The sequence below is a fragment of the Falco rusticolus genome, chromosome Z (genome assembly GCF_015220075.1).
Source record: "Falco rusticolus isolate bFalRus1 chromosome Z, bFalRus1.pri, whole genome shotgun sequence".
In the NCBI taxonomy this organism is placed as follows: Eukaryota; Metazoa; Chordata; class Aves; order Falconiformes; family Falconidae; genus Falco; species Falco rusticolus.
Window position 1 is genome coordinate 54,845,274 of NC_051210.1, and position 15,694 is coordinate 54,860,967.

The following is a 15,694-nucleotide window of genomic DNA, read 5'->3' on the forward strand; positions in this document are numbered from 1 at the left end:
GACTGCAGCAGTTAGATCTGGGCAATTATTCTTTCTCCTTTATAGCTTTTTTAACTGAAGGTAAAATTTTATGGATTTAATGAATGGATGGTTTATTTGCTTGTTTTTAAGATCATCTGTATTTTCATTGTCTGTTCTGTGTTTCTTCACGTACTAAAGAAAAATTGTTACTTGGATTTCCCTGTTCTTGACAAAATGAAAAACATTGGTTTCAGATAATTTTTTTTATTAAAAGTTTTCTATAAAATATGCAAAAATATTTGACTGAGATAGGTTTTTTTCTTGACCTGAATGTCTTTACAGGGAAAAGCAATGCCTTGATCAGCCATATTTGAACCAGTGTGGTTTTTGCACTCAATGTTGTTCCCAAAAGGCCACAGCTTTTATGCCAGCCCTGTTAGTGGTGCAGAGGAAAGATCTGGAAAAAACATTACACAGAGAATGAGCTTTAGATGGCAGAGGAAGGAGGACCCAGCAACCAAAGCATGGTTACTGCCTCTCTTAAGAGAAAAGAGCAATGGTGGGGAATGCAGTTTTACGGAACTTGTGTCTAGTTTGGGAAGCAGCTGTGATTTAATGGCTGGTTCTGCTAAAGGAAGCTTACCTGCTTCTGGTTCTGCTCTACTCAGCAGTAGAGTAGACAAGAGGTCTCCCACCCCTTGCTCCCTACCCTTTCCAACAGTGCAACAGTAATTACTCTTAAAGGCCAACTCGCATACATACCCTGCATTAAAGTTACTCCCAGCAGCTGTTACCTGGTGAGGGCTTATAAAAGGCCTGTGGTAGTATTTTTAGTGGCAATTTGAATTAACAGTGTGTGCCTGCAGTTGCGTAAGTCAGTGTAATATCTACCTCTTGCTCAGGATATTTTATTGTATGTATCTTAAATACATATATGGTCATGCTAATATTACTTGTCATGATATACAACACAGGTATGTGAGTGTGTATGTAAGTTTATAAAATCTATTTCTAGCCCTTGTGGTTCTAAATATGAATCAATAATGATGAGCAAATAATGATGAGTGCATGGATTAAGAACTATCTTCAGAAATCAGATCACAGCTGTCTCCCGGTTTATTTCCCTGTTTTCTGTTGTTGACCCTGGGTTTTGTTTTTATAAGCATTGACATAGGGCAAGCCAGAAAATTTATGCCAGCGTAGGTTGTCAGGATAGATTTGCTCTCAGTATCAAAAAATTTGCAAATGCCAAACAAACCTCCTGAACAGTGCAAAAGTGAACAATGTGTAAAATAGGCTGTTGCTGTTATATAATAAGTGTAACTAATCTGTAAATACTTAGCTCTTGTTTCCTTGTTCTGCTTACTGTTTCATCCATATAAGTGCTATCCAATCATAGATAATTGATCAGTTTCTTACTTACAGAAAAACCCAACCAATGGCACAAGCAACCTCATTAAAGTTCTATTTTGTTTGATAGAATCCTATGTTTTTTTATAGAAGTCAGATGTTTTCCATATTTACTTTCATATTAAATTCTATAGAAATTTAAAGTCACATTATGCTTATTAATAATGTAACTGATAAGAATTTGAATCTGGATACATCTGTCATTTAATTTCACATGCACTTAATTTCATGAAAAAGCCATGTTACTAGTGTAAAAGTAGTCTAGCAGTAAAACTAGAACAACTAGTGGATAATAGACAGCCATATATAGTACAGGGCAAGAAACATTTCTAGTTATAACAAGTTGTAAATATGGATAATAAATGGAAGACATTTGTCTCCCTTCCTTTCTCCCTTTCTCTCTTTTCTCCCCTCTACCCATTCTTTTTCTGTCTGTACAATTCTAGAATAACAAATATACCTTACAAAGGTAGTGTACCTTTGAGCTTAATGACGACTCCCTAAATTTTTAAGAGAAGGAATAATGCATAGCACGCACAGTGTGCATAGGTATCATAGGCTGCATATACCTCTTATGTCACCCTGCCTCAGCTTCTAATGATGTGTAAGACCAACTCTCAACTCTGTTGCATCAGTTTTATACTAATGCATATTGTCAGAAGTCATTTGAATGATTATCAGTATCTTGTGGCACAGTAATGGGTCTTTCTACAGTTACATTCAGAATCCTTCCCTCTTACTCTTTTTTCTTCATTTCTGGGTATAGGATAGACAGAAATTTCTCTTGTTGCTCTTCCTTTCCTTAGGAGTTTGTTAGAGGTGCTAGTTATGTTCTAGTTATTGCTAGTTGCTTATCTTTCATGGCACCAAACAGAGAGGAGAAGCCCCAGTTGCTTCTGTGAGATTTGCTTCTCGGGACTCTGATGCATGAGTGCAGCAAATCCTACTGCAGTAGGTCAGGTTTCTGTCTGTCATGATGCATGAGCTATCCTTCATCAGCATGGGTGACAGAACAGGATATTTGTCTGCATCTCAGCCATTGCAGTGGCCCACATGCATATAAGCACAGACCCTCCTTCATGCTTTCAAAAGAAAGAATACACCAACCTGTGAGCCGAAATGGCCATAACAGGCAAATATTTGTATATATATATATATATATATATATATATACACAAAAATATACATATATATATCCAACAGTGACATCAGGCAGGGAGTTGAGACAGGCATCAGTCTCAGCAGCCTGCAGCAGCGTCCATCTGCCAGAAAGCTGAGAATGCAATTTTGTGTTACAGCTAGGGCAGCCTTGTATCAGGGTGCTGCAGCAGGCTTTCTCCCTTTTCCTTATTTTAGTTTGGGGATTTTTTTTTAAAGAAGGCATTATTTTATTGTATTGTTGCCTCAGGATGAGACTGTTCATCCACTTTCATCTGAAAGAAATCTCTTACTATGAATTTGTTTATTAATTGTTGGCAGAGTGAAATTTCTGCTGGATCAGCCAGATAAACAGACTTTCTGTTGATGGATCAGGTACCAGCCAAGTGGCCATGCACGCAGCTGGGATTAGTGGCAGTGGTGGAGTACTGACTTTCACATCAGTTCACCCATAATGAGAAAGAAATGCAATCCTAGTTACTTTAACAATGTGGTCACAAGAAAACTTTGGTCCATATGAAGTGGTACCACTTCCATCCTGACCATCTTGAGTGATACCAGCCCTGGCTGCTTGCTGCCAGTTGCTTGTTTCCAGTGCCACAGCACCTTTGCTTTTCTCATCCTTCAGTGAGCCGGTTCAGGGCACTAAACTAGAAGGAAAATACTTGTATTTTTTGTAGTATCCTTCTGCTGATACGACACATCAGACAATTGATAAATCTCTATTATCCATTAATCAGGACACTTCTCTCTTGTACAGTGTATGACAAGAGAACACACTTAAGTCCATCTGTCCAAGGTCCTGTCGGTACAAGTAGCCCTTGTCCTGAGTATAGTCTTGTTAAGCATCTGGAAGAGTTTCCTTCTTCAGATTCGAAAAATGCCTGCTATAATGGAAGGTTTAGCCAGGATTTAAAAGAGAAGAATTCTGCTTCTGCTCCTTTTCTTTCTCTAACCTCTCAACATTTCTGCATGATAAATTTTCAGTGTCCTGAGGGGTTTTGTGATTTATTTCCATTTTTTGTCCATGTTATAATAATTTCTCCTTTTTTATCTCTTGTGTTTCAGTTGCAATCAAGCTCAGAACTTGGCCAGGACATCCTGAATGACTGCCTTGCAATCCAGCCCCTACAGCCAGCCCCATTACTGCATGATGCTGCAGATAATACCCCGGGACACAGCCCAGGGTCTGCTCATGGTATTTACCCAGGTATAGAAAAGACAGATAAACAGGCTGCTATTTTATTGCTCACTTAAGATTAGGATAATTTTGTAGTGTATGTTGTACTTTGCAGAGTAGGATGTACTCTGAAATCTCTATCTATCTCATGAGGAGGACAGAACCTGCAAAGTAATATAAAAAGATAGATTTTTAACAGACTCTTACACTTTTTGAAGGGAGGCAGGACAAACCGTATTTTATCCATGAAAAGAGCAGTGTTTTTGCTCTATAGGCATTTGACTTCTGCTAGAAATTCACTTGTACCATTCCTTGCAGACTTCTTGAATACATTAAGCTTCATTGAAAATCAGAGTATTTTTCCTCTTCCTTATTCATAGATCACCTATCAGTTTTTCAATGGATCTACAGTAATGAACTTAAATGCTGCATTATGAGCTCTCATATTATGACTGTAAATACACCAATAAGCTATACATACGCCGTTGATGCTATAAATATGATAATTCTGTTTTATTGTTAAGTTAAGTATCTTGAGATTTTCATATTAAAATACCTAACTGTCATACCTGGCAAATGTAAAATTGCTGTTTACATTTCAGCTAAATTTGAAACATTTGACAAATTAAGAGCGATAATAATCTCAAAGCTCAAGACAACGATGGGCAGTATGTTAACATTTTTGAACGCAGTATTTTAGTAGTTGTAAAGATGTCTGTATTTAAATTTCAGGCAGAATGCATTAAGTCTTCTAGCAGTTCAACTTTTAATTGAGGACGAGATGTAGGAAGCAAAAGAATTGGCTGAATGTTATATGTAGTGCTGAAAATGACCTTACATGTAGTGGCCACTTCAGTTAAGTGGTTCTGTTTTACTGTGAGGCTTGTAAACCTATGAATTCTATGATACATCTTTGTCAAGGCTGTTGTGAGCTACACACAAATTGGTGGTGATGTAGGTTTATGTGACAAAAATCAGGACATTTAAAGCTGTGATTGACTGTATCCTAATTTATAAAATACTTGGTATTGTATGCTGTTAACTTTTAAATGCTTTCATCTGAGTGTAGCAGCTGTTTTTTGAAAGCTAAAGGAAATTTCAGGTTTTGTGATCAGGTCAGAAAAAGATCTGATTTTGGCCAGAGAACCTCTAGCAATGTTGGGTTGGTTACAGTTGCTTATTTTATGTTATACTTTGACAGGGAGTTGGAAATTTAAAAGACTTTATTGGCATTACCCACTGTAATGCACAAACCTGAGAAAGAAAAAAAGACTTCACTTTCCCTTTTCAAGTCCCTAGATAGGATGAAAAAATCCCTAAAGTTGAAAAAATCATAAATAATGCAATTAAAAAAATATTTTTACTGTGCTGTTTCGTTAAAATTTGACCATTCCATATTTAAGAATAAACTGGAATGTGCCATACTTTTATAAATAGTTACTGTCACACTTTACTCTGCTCCAGAACAAGTGAACGATATTACTAAAGCTTGTAAAGTGCTTTGTTTTCTTTGCAAGTTGGAAAATAAAATTACATCAGGAAAGTTACAGAAGGTTTGGCAATTCTAAGTGTATTTTAAATAATTATGCTCCAGTACTGTGAAACTTTGACCTAACTACTTTTATGCCTATGACTTAAGATGTGCTTTACTTAAGTAACACTTTTCCTTGTGTGGGGTTTTTTCCCCAATGAAATAGTACTGAGCTAGGTGCTCTTACACACATAGTAACAAAGAATTTATTCCCAAAGTAGTTTATATCTAAGATAACGTTAGGGCAGTAGGTAGATACAACAGGCAGGTAGAGGACAGAGGACTCATACAGGAAAAATGAAAGAAGTTTATTAAAGCAATCAACCCAGTGAGTGAGCTCCCTAACCATCAGGCACCACAGGCAGTGTGAGAGATGTCTGAAGAAAAAAGCAGTCTGTTAATATTAACAGCCTTGGTAAGTAGTTACAGTCGTTACCAGGAGAAAAAAAAAATGCCAAGAAGAACTGAGGTATAGATGGCCATTGCAGTGAAAAAGAGTTGTGTTTGATACATAGGGAATGGATGCAAAAGAGGAGGTCACGTAGGGTAACCAACAATCAAGAGAGTCTGTGTTGTCACCGTTTTGGCTGAATTTAACTATGGTAGACATATTCAGAATTCCTGCTAAATCTGATGTATTACCGGGTAGGACCATATACACACTGCAGGAGGCTGAAAAGTGTTAATATTACTATGTTATCTATTTTAAGGAGGATAGTTTATTTCCCTTCAGACTTGTCCTTTTATTCACCAGTTTTACTTCTAAGTTTATAATTTCGAGATTGAGACAGCTTAATGGTTGTCCAAAAATTGACTTAATGGTTAGGTTCACATTGTGAAGAAGAGAACATTTACTACTGAATTAGTACAAACATTGTAAGTAACAAGGCAATTGCACCATTTATAGTTGCTTTCTTCATGACAAAACAGAAATTCAGAAACTGCAATACACTGAAAGAAAATCATCTGTCTTGAAAGTCAGGGATGTGATGTAAAGATGTCATGGCAGGAACAATTTTAAATCCTAATCCAGACCCCACTTTATTGCTTCAGGGATTTAATTATTTCTTAATCTCAGAAACTACAGGTGCTTCCAGGGTGGCCACCTTACTCAACTAATAATCAGTCCAGCTGCCCATCATTGCAAGTATCCAGCAAGAAGACTAGAAAAAGTTTTATCATGTCCAGCTCAGAGGAGAGATCAAAGAATGTTCAAGAATTAGAACCACGCACCTTTTCTTATTAAAATATAGGCTGCATTGGGTATATAGAATCATAGAATGTTTTGGGTTGGAAGGAACTGGACCTTAAAGTTCATACAGTTCCAACCCCCCTGCCATGGGCAGGGACACCTTCCACTAGACCAGGTTGCTCAAAGCCCCGTCCAGCCTGGCCTTGAGCCCTTCCAGGAACAGGGCATCCGCAGTTCTTTGAGCAGCCTGTTCCAATGCCTCACCACCCTCATAGAGAAGAATTTCTTCCTAACATCCAATCTAAATCTACCCTCTTTCAGTTTAAAGCCATTCCCCCTTGTCCTGTCACTACATGCCCTTGTAAAAAGTCACTGTCCAGCTTTCCTGAAGGCTCCCTTTAAGTACTAGAAGGCTGCTATAACGTCTCCCTGGAGCCTTCTTTTCTCCAGGCTGAAAACCCCATTCTCTCAGTCTGTCTGGAGAGTGCTCCAGCCCTCTGATCATCTTTGCAGCCTCCTCTGGACTCAGTCTAACAAGTCTACGTCCTTATGTTGGGGGCCTCAGAGCTGAACGCACATCCCACTGAAGCACTGGCTTTTCTGTGCTCAGGGTGTCACAGCTCTGTGCCCTGCCCAATGGGGCAGCCAGGGGGGCTCTGCTGGTGCCCATGGGCAATGTCAGGCGCTGCATTGCCCACCTGCCCATGGAGGGACTGGCTCCTGCTCCCTGCTCCCCACTCCCTGCTCTGGCGCTGCTGTTGTGCTGGCATTGACACCCCATGTCTCCTTCTCACAGCGGCCTTACTTGGGAATTGAGGATTCCTCCCTTTTCATTTTAAAGATGAAGATAATTTTATGCCATGAAAGAGTGCCTGAAAAGTTCCCAAGGTGGAAGTTGCTGGTTGAGGTGGTCTCTCACCCTGTCCTCTTCACACGCATCCCAGTGCCTGGGTGCTTGACGGGCTGTAAGCACAATCACCATTACCTGCTTCTTGCACAGTTACCTTTGGCATTGGGAAATTACTCAGTGCTGACTTTGTTTTCTGCAACAATGTTGTACCACCTGTAATTTGTGTGCCTAGAATTATGCCACAGATTTTTAAAGGAAGCAGTGCTAGATGGGCATTTTGTAGAGGTCCAACTGCAGGTGCCCAGTTTGGGGAGACCATGTGCTCAGTTTGCAGGTGCCTAAAAGCAGGCTGGGGCAGCTGGTGGTCAGGGCTCAAATTCTAGGTGCTCTTGCAAAATAGCAAGAACTGGTCCAGAGGTGAAGTGAGGCTCCGGTGCTGGTGGCAGCATTATGGGCAGGCAGGGGAGCCAGCTTCTGGAGAAAGGCAAGGGTGGGCGCAGCAACTCTCCTGCCATGGGCATCCTGCATTTGGGAAAGGAGGAACATGCGCAGAGCACTGGGGATACGCTGCAAAGGTGGCATCAGTGCTTCAATGAAGATTTTCACAGGCAGAGTCTAGGCACAGAAATATCTGGAAGTCCTACCCAGACCCTGTGTTAGAAGTACCTCTCTGTTAGATGCACCTCCACATAAGACCTGGAAGCTGTAGCTGTAGCTCAAGCCAGCTGAGTGTGCAGTGTGGTACATGGGGCTGAATTCTTTGAAAAATCAGTTTTGTCCTTAGACTGGTGTCTCAGTGGGTCATGCGAGCATTTTATATTTTTTTCTCTGTGCTTAGTAATTTGTGTGTGTGATAAATGGAGTGGTATCCCCTGGTGTCACAGAATTGTGCAAACATCTTGGGTAGCAATTGGGAGGCTTTTAGCAAGCATCATTTTACCATTTTTATCAGAGGCCTATAACTACCTGTAAACTAACTCTGATATTTTTATTCTAACTCAGCTGGCAATTCTTCAATTACTTTCTAAATTTTCTTCTCCTATTTTCTGACCTGTGGAGTAGGGGAAAAAGATGATTAGTAGATGGTGTGGTGTCTTAGGATGTTTTTTCACATGTGGAAGGTATTTACCAAAGAACCCACTTTATGTTCTAAATATTTAGATTTCTAAATATTTGAGGCAAGGGATCTCAAAAGACAGGCGCTGATTAAACAGATCTCCAAATAAAGAAGCTGGATTACTGTACAAAGTGCTTTCCTAGACTTGTTTTCTTCTTCTATCCGAATATCTTGAGTGGGTGGACTTTGTAAACCCTTCAGCTTTTTAGGTGCCTCCAGTACTTGGATGCCTCCAGTATCTCTGACCTGCCTGCACAACATCTGAAGAAAGATACAGAGACCATCAGTGCAGATGGTCCATGCAACAGACCCGCTTTGGAGGCTTATTATCTTCATCATGGGATTTTGTCTTCTACTCTATTTCTTACATGATTACTTCTCAAGTTCCATGCACACTGGAGTCTTCAGATTTACAGATGAGCTGGGCAGGATCAAGGCAACAGAGACAGCATGTTTTACATTTGCTGGGCTTACCATTTATGGCTCAACACAGCACATGTCCTCATATTCCTGGCCACAAAATCCTGCAGGGAAGTATGGGCTCCCTAGAGGAGGTGAGAGGCAAGAATACATGGAGGTGATGCTCCCAACTGCAAAACAGATTTCAGATTTTTCCTTCTCAGCTAGTAAATTGCTTGTTTACAAGATATGCATAAATATTCCTTACAGAAATGGAAGGTTAAATATAGTAATTAAGAAAAAAACTACTCTTGAATGTATGTGATTTCAATTGACTGAGTTACAAAATGAAATCTTCACACTGTTTTATTCTATATGGAAAGAATTCTCAGCCATACTCCAAATTCGTGCCTGCAGTGGTAAGAGAAGAGGTATTTTTGGGCAGAAATAGATTGACAAGAGTGCTGATTTGACAGTTATAAATCCAACAAAGTAAATGATACCATTGTTAGTAATATGCAAAGGGGAGGATGATTCTTCTGCATTTAAAAATGTTCCATGATATTACAGGTTTCTGTCTCCATTAAAGAAAAAAGTATGCATTTTTACATATCTTTTTTAAATGCTACTTTTCTGTCTTTTTTTAAAAAAGGAACCATATTCAGAATCAGCTTTTTCTCTTCCAACCACCTAATTTGTTCCTATTGCTTTATGAGAATGCATGTGAATTTAGCTTCTCATTGAGAAGCCTTTACAGAGATATTTTCATGGAAAATACTTATGTGTTGATACATTGATTTGTGGTGAGCCTCCAGAAATGAAAACATGGATCCTCCTTTTCTGTGACTGTAACTCTGTGGGTGTAACTCAATCCAATGTTCACATTCAGGACTAAGATGTTTTATCCATCTTGTAAATCATGTTGTAGCTTGGGCTTTTCAAGGGACACAGAGGAACAGTATCAGCAGTTCTTTGTTTTGTGTTTTTCTGTTGGTTTTTGTGTGGGTTTTTTTTCAGAATATCTGAATCTTTTGAAAATTACTTTAAGTGTATTTTCTCTTGTATTGATAGAAAAGCCTTGTTGTAGGAGCCTTTTTGTAAAGTGATATTTACACTTAATTCTGCATCTTTCTGTGTGTACCTCCCTGGTGGTGGTATATTGGAGTCAGTGAGCGTGCTGGTTGCTGTGAACGTTTGTTCAGGTTTATACCGTTCAAATCAGGTGTTTAATGGGATCAGGCACTGCAAAGACATTCTTTGTGTGGATATTTCCTGCCAGCAGTTTGAGCAAGCAACTCACATTTAACAGCTAAACCACTAGAAAACCTTGCCGCACACACAGCTCCAAGAAGAAGTAATCAAGTTATCTAGCAGTTTCTTACATAGTGTCCAAAGTTTTCTGTCAGTCTCTTAAGGCTATCTCTACTAGGGAAATGGACCTGTCACTGACAGTATTTGTTGACTGCCGTAGTCTGTAGACTGCCAGTGGCTGACAATGTTTCCCTTCAACTGGTATTTGAAAGTTTCAGGTAGTAGCTTGGACCAATGCCATGTCTACACTAAGAAGTTTTACTAGTAGCATTTCCACTGGGAAGCAGCTGCCAGCCCTGTAATTTCACTTCACTGGGTGTGCCCACCGAGGTGCTTTTGTCAGCACAGTACCTCTGTGTGGCACAGACACTGCCCGTCGGTCTTACGTGGTCTCCCACACCATCATTTGTGGTGCTACTGTTGGAGGCTTCATTACCAGGCACTGTGGGAGCCCAGCTACACTCCTCTATCATGCTGTGATCATTTAACGTATCCTCTGTACAGTATGTATGCTTTTTCTTCCTTAAATATCCTACCTGCCCCTCTAGTCCCTGCGATAGTTAGCTCTTACTTTACACTGTGTACTGTCTCTTCATCAGAAACAGAAAAAATGTAGAGAGAAGTTGCCGGGAAACCTAGCCAAAAGGTACTATAATAGCAGATACTGCTGTGATGGTAAATATTGCGGTGGGATTCAGGTTGCTCTAGTTCAGAGAAAAGACAGATGAGTTTGCCCATGCCTGGCTGCAGATAACCTGTTCCCAGGGACAGAGTCACCAGGTCTTGGACAGTGCTGTGAGAACCTGTGCTACCACTACAGCCTGGACCAGCTAGAAATGTGCAAGCATAACTTAGGAAGTATTTGCCTGAAATGCTTATCATGGTTGGGGCAGAGAACAGCTATGACAGGGAAAACCAACTTTTACTACCTTTATGCTGGAAACACGGACATAGTCCAGCCTTTTTACTCCTGTTCAAACACAGCTTTGAATAAATTTGTTTTAGATCACAGTATTGGAAAAGTAAGTTATTTTATTTTCTTACACATTTTAATGTTTTTTCCATGGAAAACTGCAAGTTACCCTTTTTTTGCAAGGAATAATATAAATAGTCTCTGTTTTTATTTAGGTAATTAGGGTTTTCCTTTACAGTGTACTGATTTGTTGAATATTCTTTCTGCTTATTCTGCTGCAATGTGCATTTGGGGTTGGTTTTTTTCAGTATTTTCTTTCACACTGCATGTAAGCATAAAATAATAATTTCAAAAGGTCATTCCTTTGTTTTCCCTTCTGAATTTGTCTTGATGCTACTCTGAGAGATTGGTGTGGAGAGAGTGATTTTTGGGGTGCATGAGCAAAGTGAAAAAACAACAAAAGCTACCTTTATCTGTCTTAGGGGGTGTCTTCCTCAACCCTTTCTTAGTGAGTTATGCTGCTAGCTTAAGTGATGTCTCATCTCCCTGTGGGATCTTCATCCTCTGTATCTTTCTTAAGGTTTGGGATGCCTTCTACTGTCACATGTTTGTTGTCACTTGGATTGCGATTAGAAGGCTCTGGTCCATATGAGAATTAGCAAACAGTAGAGGCTAGTGCCAAGGGCAGCCACAGGCTTTTTTTGTTGGTCCTCCTGGATGTGTGATAGGGCAGCCTCCATTCCTCCAGCTTTGCCCACCAGTGTGGCTCATGCAACTTTCCCTAAGCTTTGACATTACCTCTGCAGCATCTTTATTAGGTGGGTTTATTCACAGAGTGGTTTCCTATCTATCATCTTGCACTGTCTGTGATCACCAGCTGAAAGATGTCTAGGACTGCTCTTTAATGAGGCTACAGTATAATTAAACTCCTGAACCTTTCCTTAAGTCTGCCTTAGCCCGGTGAATATCTAGTGTGTCACAAAGGCTGTTGTGGGAATCAATAGAGGCTTTCCAGAAACAGGCTGAGGACTTGGGAGATGACTTTTTACCCTTTTGGTCTTGGATAGCAACATTTAAACTTGTGACCTGTGAAATCATTTTCTTGAAGACAGATCTAAGGTGGGGTTACTCCTAAAGCAGTGTTTGTTCTGCTAGGACTGCAGCAGCCATGCAGGTATTTTAGTCTAGAGCGGTCTTCTACCAATGACAATGCCCTTTGGGGAACCGGTTTGAATTCTAGGATTTTATAAATTAATTTGAATCATTTTCTCCAACATATTCACTAAAACAACACATGTTTTTTAGGTAGAATTTTATTCTGTAAACTAGGTCTAAACAATACTTTTTATAACGAAACTGGAAGACATGACAACTGGTGAGAGATCATTTTCATATGGTAGACAGCCTATCTAGTTTATTCTCAGAGTTCATAAATATTTAAGAGCATGTATTTGGCTGCCTTTCAACATCAACGTAAGCTACCTGACACAGATGTCACTAAAAATAATTAAGAAACAGGATTTTAAGAGGGATTTGGTAATCAGTTACCTTCTGGCTGCCTGATTTCTAGAACTTCTGAAAATGAGGTTACAGGATCTGGGGTCAACTAATGAGGACACTTGGAGGGAGTCCTGTATTGCTTTTTTTTTAATCATCTAGAACCTTTCCTTATTTGGAATGTACATAAGAGCTACGTCACAGAAAATTATGAAACTATTAATGCTGGTTTAAAATTTTTGTGTGCATTATTGGGTAGGCTGGGGGCATTAATAGCAATATTTGGGTTGGGGTGACCTCTTTAAGAATTCTGGGTTTTTTACAGCTGAGAGGAAAATGTAGAAAATATTTTACTGTTTATGAAACTGTGCTTTGTGTTCACTAGCTCTAAAAATATGTATCTTAGGAAGTATTTGACACCTCTTCTACAACAGAAGCTATAGAATATTTGCAGCCTTATTCAGACAAAATTCCTAAGACAAGGAGCACAGCTATGTCACACCTGTTTTGTAGAAGTGTCATTTGGGAGCAGCAAAGATTATTTTTTATGTGGGTTTTTTTATTTCTTCCCTTTGGACAGAAAACATTTGAGAAAAACTGGTTAGTTTCTAACAATTGGCACTATAGCTTTATGGGTGGTATTACCCATTAGCATTTGGTCAGTTATCAATACTATCACCTGCCTGATGAGGGTTATTTCTCTCCTTTTGCTTTCAGTGGCCATGTTCCCCAGTACACAGACAATTCAAAGTGGAACAGCAACTGGGGCAGTGTCCTTGTCTCATCCCAGCAGCCACCTTTCCTCAGGACATAACGTACAGGGTACTCCTCTCCATCCAACCCACCAGTTACCTCTTCTCTCAGCTGTGGACTCAGAGAGGTAAGACCAGCCCCTGCTTTTCCCATGCTGAGCCTGGGGCAGGACTGCCTTCAGAGCTGCCAGGATGTGTGGAAACTGAATTGTTGGTGTGCAGAAAGTCTCTGGTGGCAGCCCCTGGGTAACAGTTGCTCTGGGTATGGGTTTACCAGGGGAAGGAGGGGTAAAAGGGACCCTGTTATCCAAGCCTGGGCAGGGAGGCTTTCCAACCATCTCCATTTCAGGGACTTCTTCCAATCCCCTCTTTATGTCCACCAATGGCCTGACCAAAGAAAGTCATACTGACTGGGACACTAAAACTTCAGAGGAGCCCAGACGTGCCTTAGAGAATGGGGGCCCTGAGATTCATGTTTCTCTTTGCATGTGGTAGGAAAGCCATATTCTGTCAATATTTTCTCAACACTATTTCTGCAGGAGCTTTGCTTTTGTTTTCCTTGACATTTTTATTAAGACCAATAGGTAAAGAAAGAATCTTTAAATCACTGCTTTGAAAGCTTGATTTATACTGAGGATTTATTTTATGCTGTCTAGGTACAAACCTTTGACCATTGCTGTTTCCATTTTAGATATTTCAGGAATGTGAAAGCAGATTACTTGGAAGTGAATTATTTTCAGCAATCTTTGTAATTGTTTATATAGTGTATGGTATTATAGATTTCCACTTAGTTCATTGAACCAGAAGTCTACCAGATTGCAAAACTGAAGAGGCTTAACCAAATAGATAGTCAGTAGAAAAGTGGAAAGATACACCATTACACAAAATACTGAATTCTTACTCTATGTATATGGATGCATAAACATTATTTTGTTCATCTGCCTATGTTTCAGTGCTCTAAATGATAAATTGCTGTATTTCCTTAATGTATTTAAAAATATTTAATTTCCTTGAGTAACAGAAATGCTAGTAGTTTGGAGAGCACAAAGTGCCCAATTATAAACCTGAAAAGAACATTCACTAGATTATAATTACTGATAAACAAGCATAATTTCTTTGGAGGAAAGCAGTACTCACTCTCCCTTGTATCAGGAACATGGAATAACATGATAGCTCAGGGAATTGACAACAGGTGTGAAAGTAGTTTGTGATTTCAGGCTGAACATGTGAATTCAGGCAGTTCTGGAGCAACTGGAAATTGTTGAGATTTTTGTGCGCGACTCTAAGATGAAACTTGTGATCATTGGGAACTCATCTCATGGTTCATTTCTTCCTCTCCATTCCTGGCCAAACAGTCTTGAACTTTTTCCCTTGCCCTGGCAAACTCTGGGGCTGCCCATGCTCTCTTGCCTGACCCAGAGGCTTTTCCTTCCTGGTATAGTTTTCTCTCCAGTGCCTGATGTGTCTAGCCTCCATACCCAGCAATTGCCTGACATGACAGGCAGGGACAGATCAATAGTTACTACAGGTATAAATTAAATGCTGATAGTTATTTTTCCCATTAGCCCATTTCTGTGGCAGTTACTAGTGTAGGACCATAGCAGACACATTTAGAGTGACTTACTCATTAAGTCCTTGAATGCATTACTGACCTCAGGATACTACAGTACTCTACAGACTAACAGTAACAAAAAGCTAGTGCCATACGCTCCTTTCTTCTACATCAACTGTATACACTATCTCTAAAAAGTCCTTAAGTGCTAATTCCCATACGTGGAACTACTTTGGATTTTTTAAAAAAAGGTGCCAGTATCTTCATTTAGGTAGTTTGACAAGTGGCAACTTAAATTCAGAAAACCACAAAGTATTACAGCAGTGTTGATTTGATTACAGAACATATAGTACAAATTAATGGAAATGTTTAGAAGAAAAACTGATGCAGAATCTGCATCTTGAATCTAATACAGTATACTTGCTGAGGGGCCCTAGAACAGATAGGCGTCATTTGAACCACTTTGTGGGTTGGTGATGGCTGTGAAAATGTGAACTGAACAAACCAACACTTCAGTGTACAAAGTGCCAGAATTAGTGTCTTGGAAAGGTGTGAATCATCCTGTTTATCCCAATCTCATCACTGAGAGCACTGCAGGATTTAGGGGTGCAAGCGGGGGATTTGCTCCCCTCCATGCAGTGCGGTTCCTGACACACTGAGAGTACCTGGGGTCATTCCAGAGCTAGGACTGGCTGACCAGCACTCGCTGCCGCAATAGCCTGCGTTTGTTGCACTTGAAGCTGATCTAAGCTGGCCTGGCTGCTTTGGTGACTCTGAGGGCCAGTCGTATGCCCCTTCCAGTGTGGACAGCAGACTCAGGTTTGTGACAGAAGTGGAAGGAAATAAGCACTTTCCTTACATCTGCAGGTAC

At 39.9% G+C, this 15,694-nt stretch overlaps 1 protein-coding gene across 1 annotated transcript in view; it reads left to right on the top strand.

The window, feature by feature from the left end:
- The window catches only part of GLIS3 (GLIS family zinc finger 3), a 134,421-nt gene that overhangs the window by 94,377 nt on the left and 24,350 nt on the right, over positions 1 to 15,694 (top strand). Inside the window, exons 6-7 of the mRNA XM_037372636.1 lie at positions 3,598 to 3,739; positions 13,237 to 13,399. Of these exons, the coding sequence (XP_037228533.1) occupies positions 3,598 to 3,739; positions 13,237 to 13,399 (305 nt within the window). The remainder of the gene's footprint in view (positions 1 to 3,597; positions 3,740 to 13,236; positions 13,400 to 15,694) is intronic.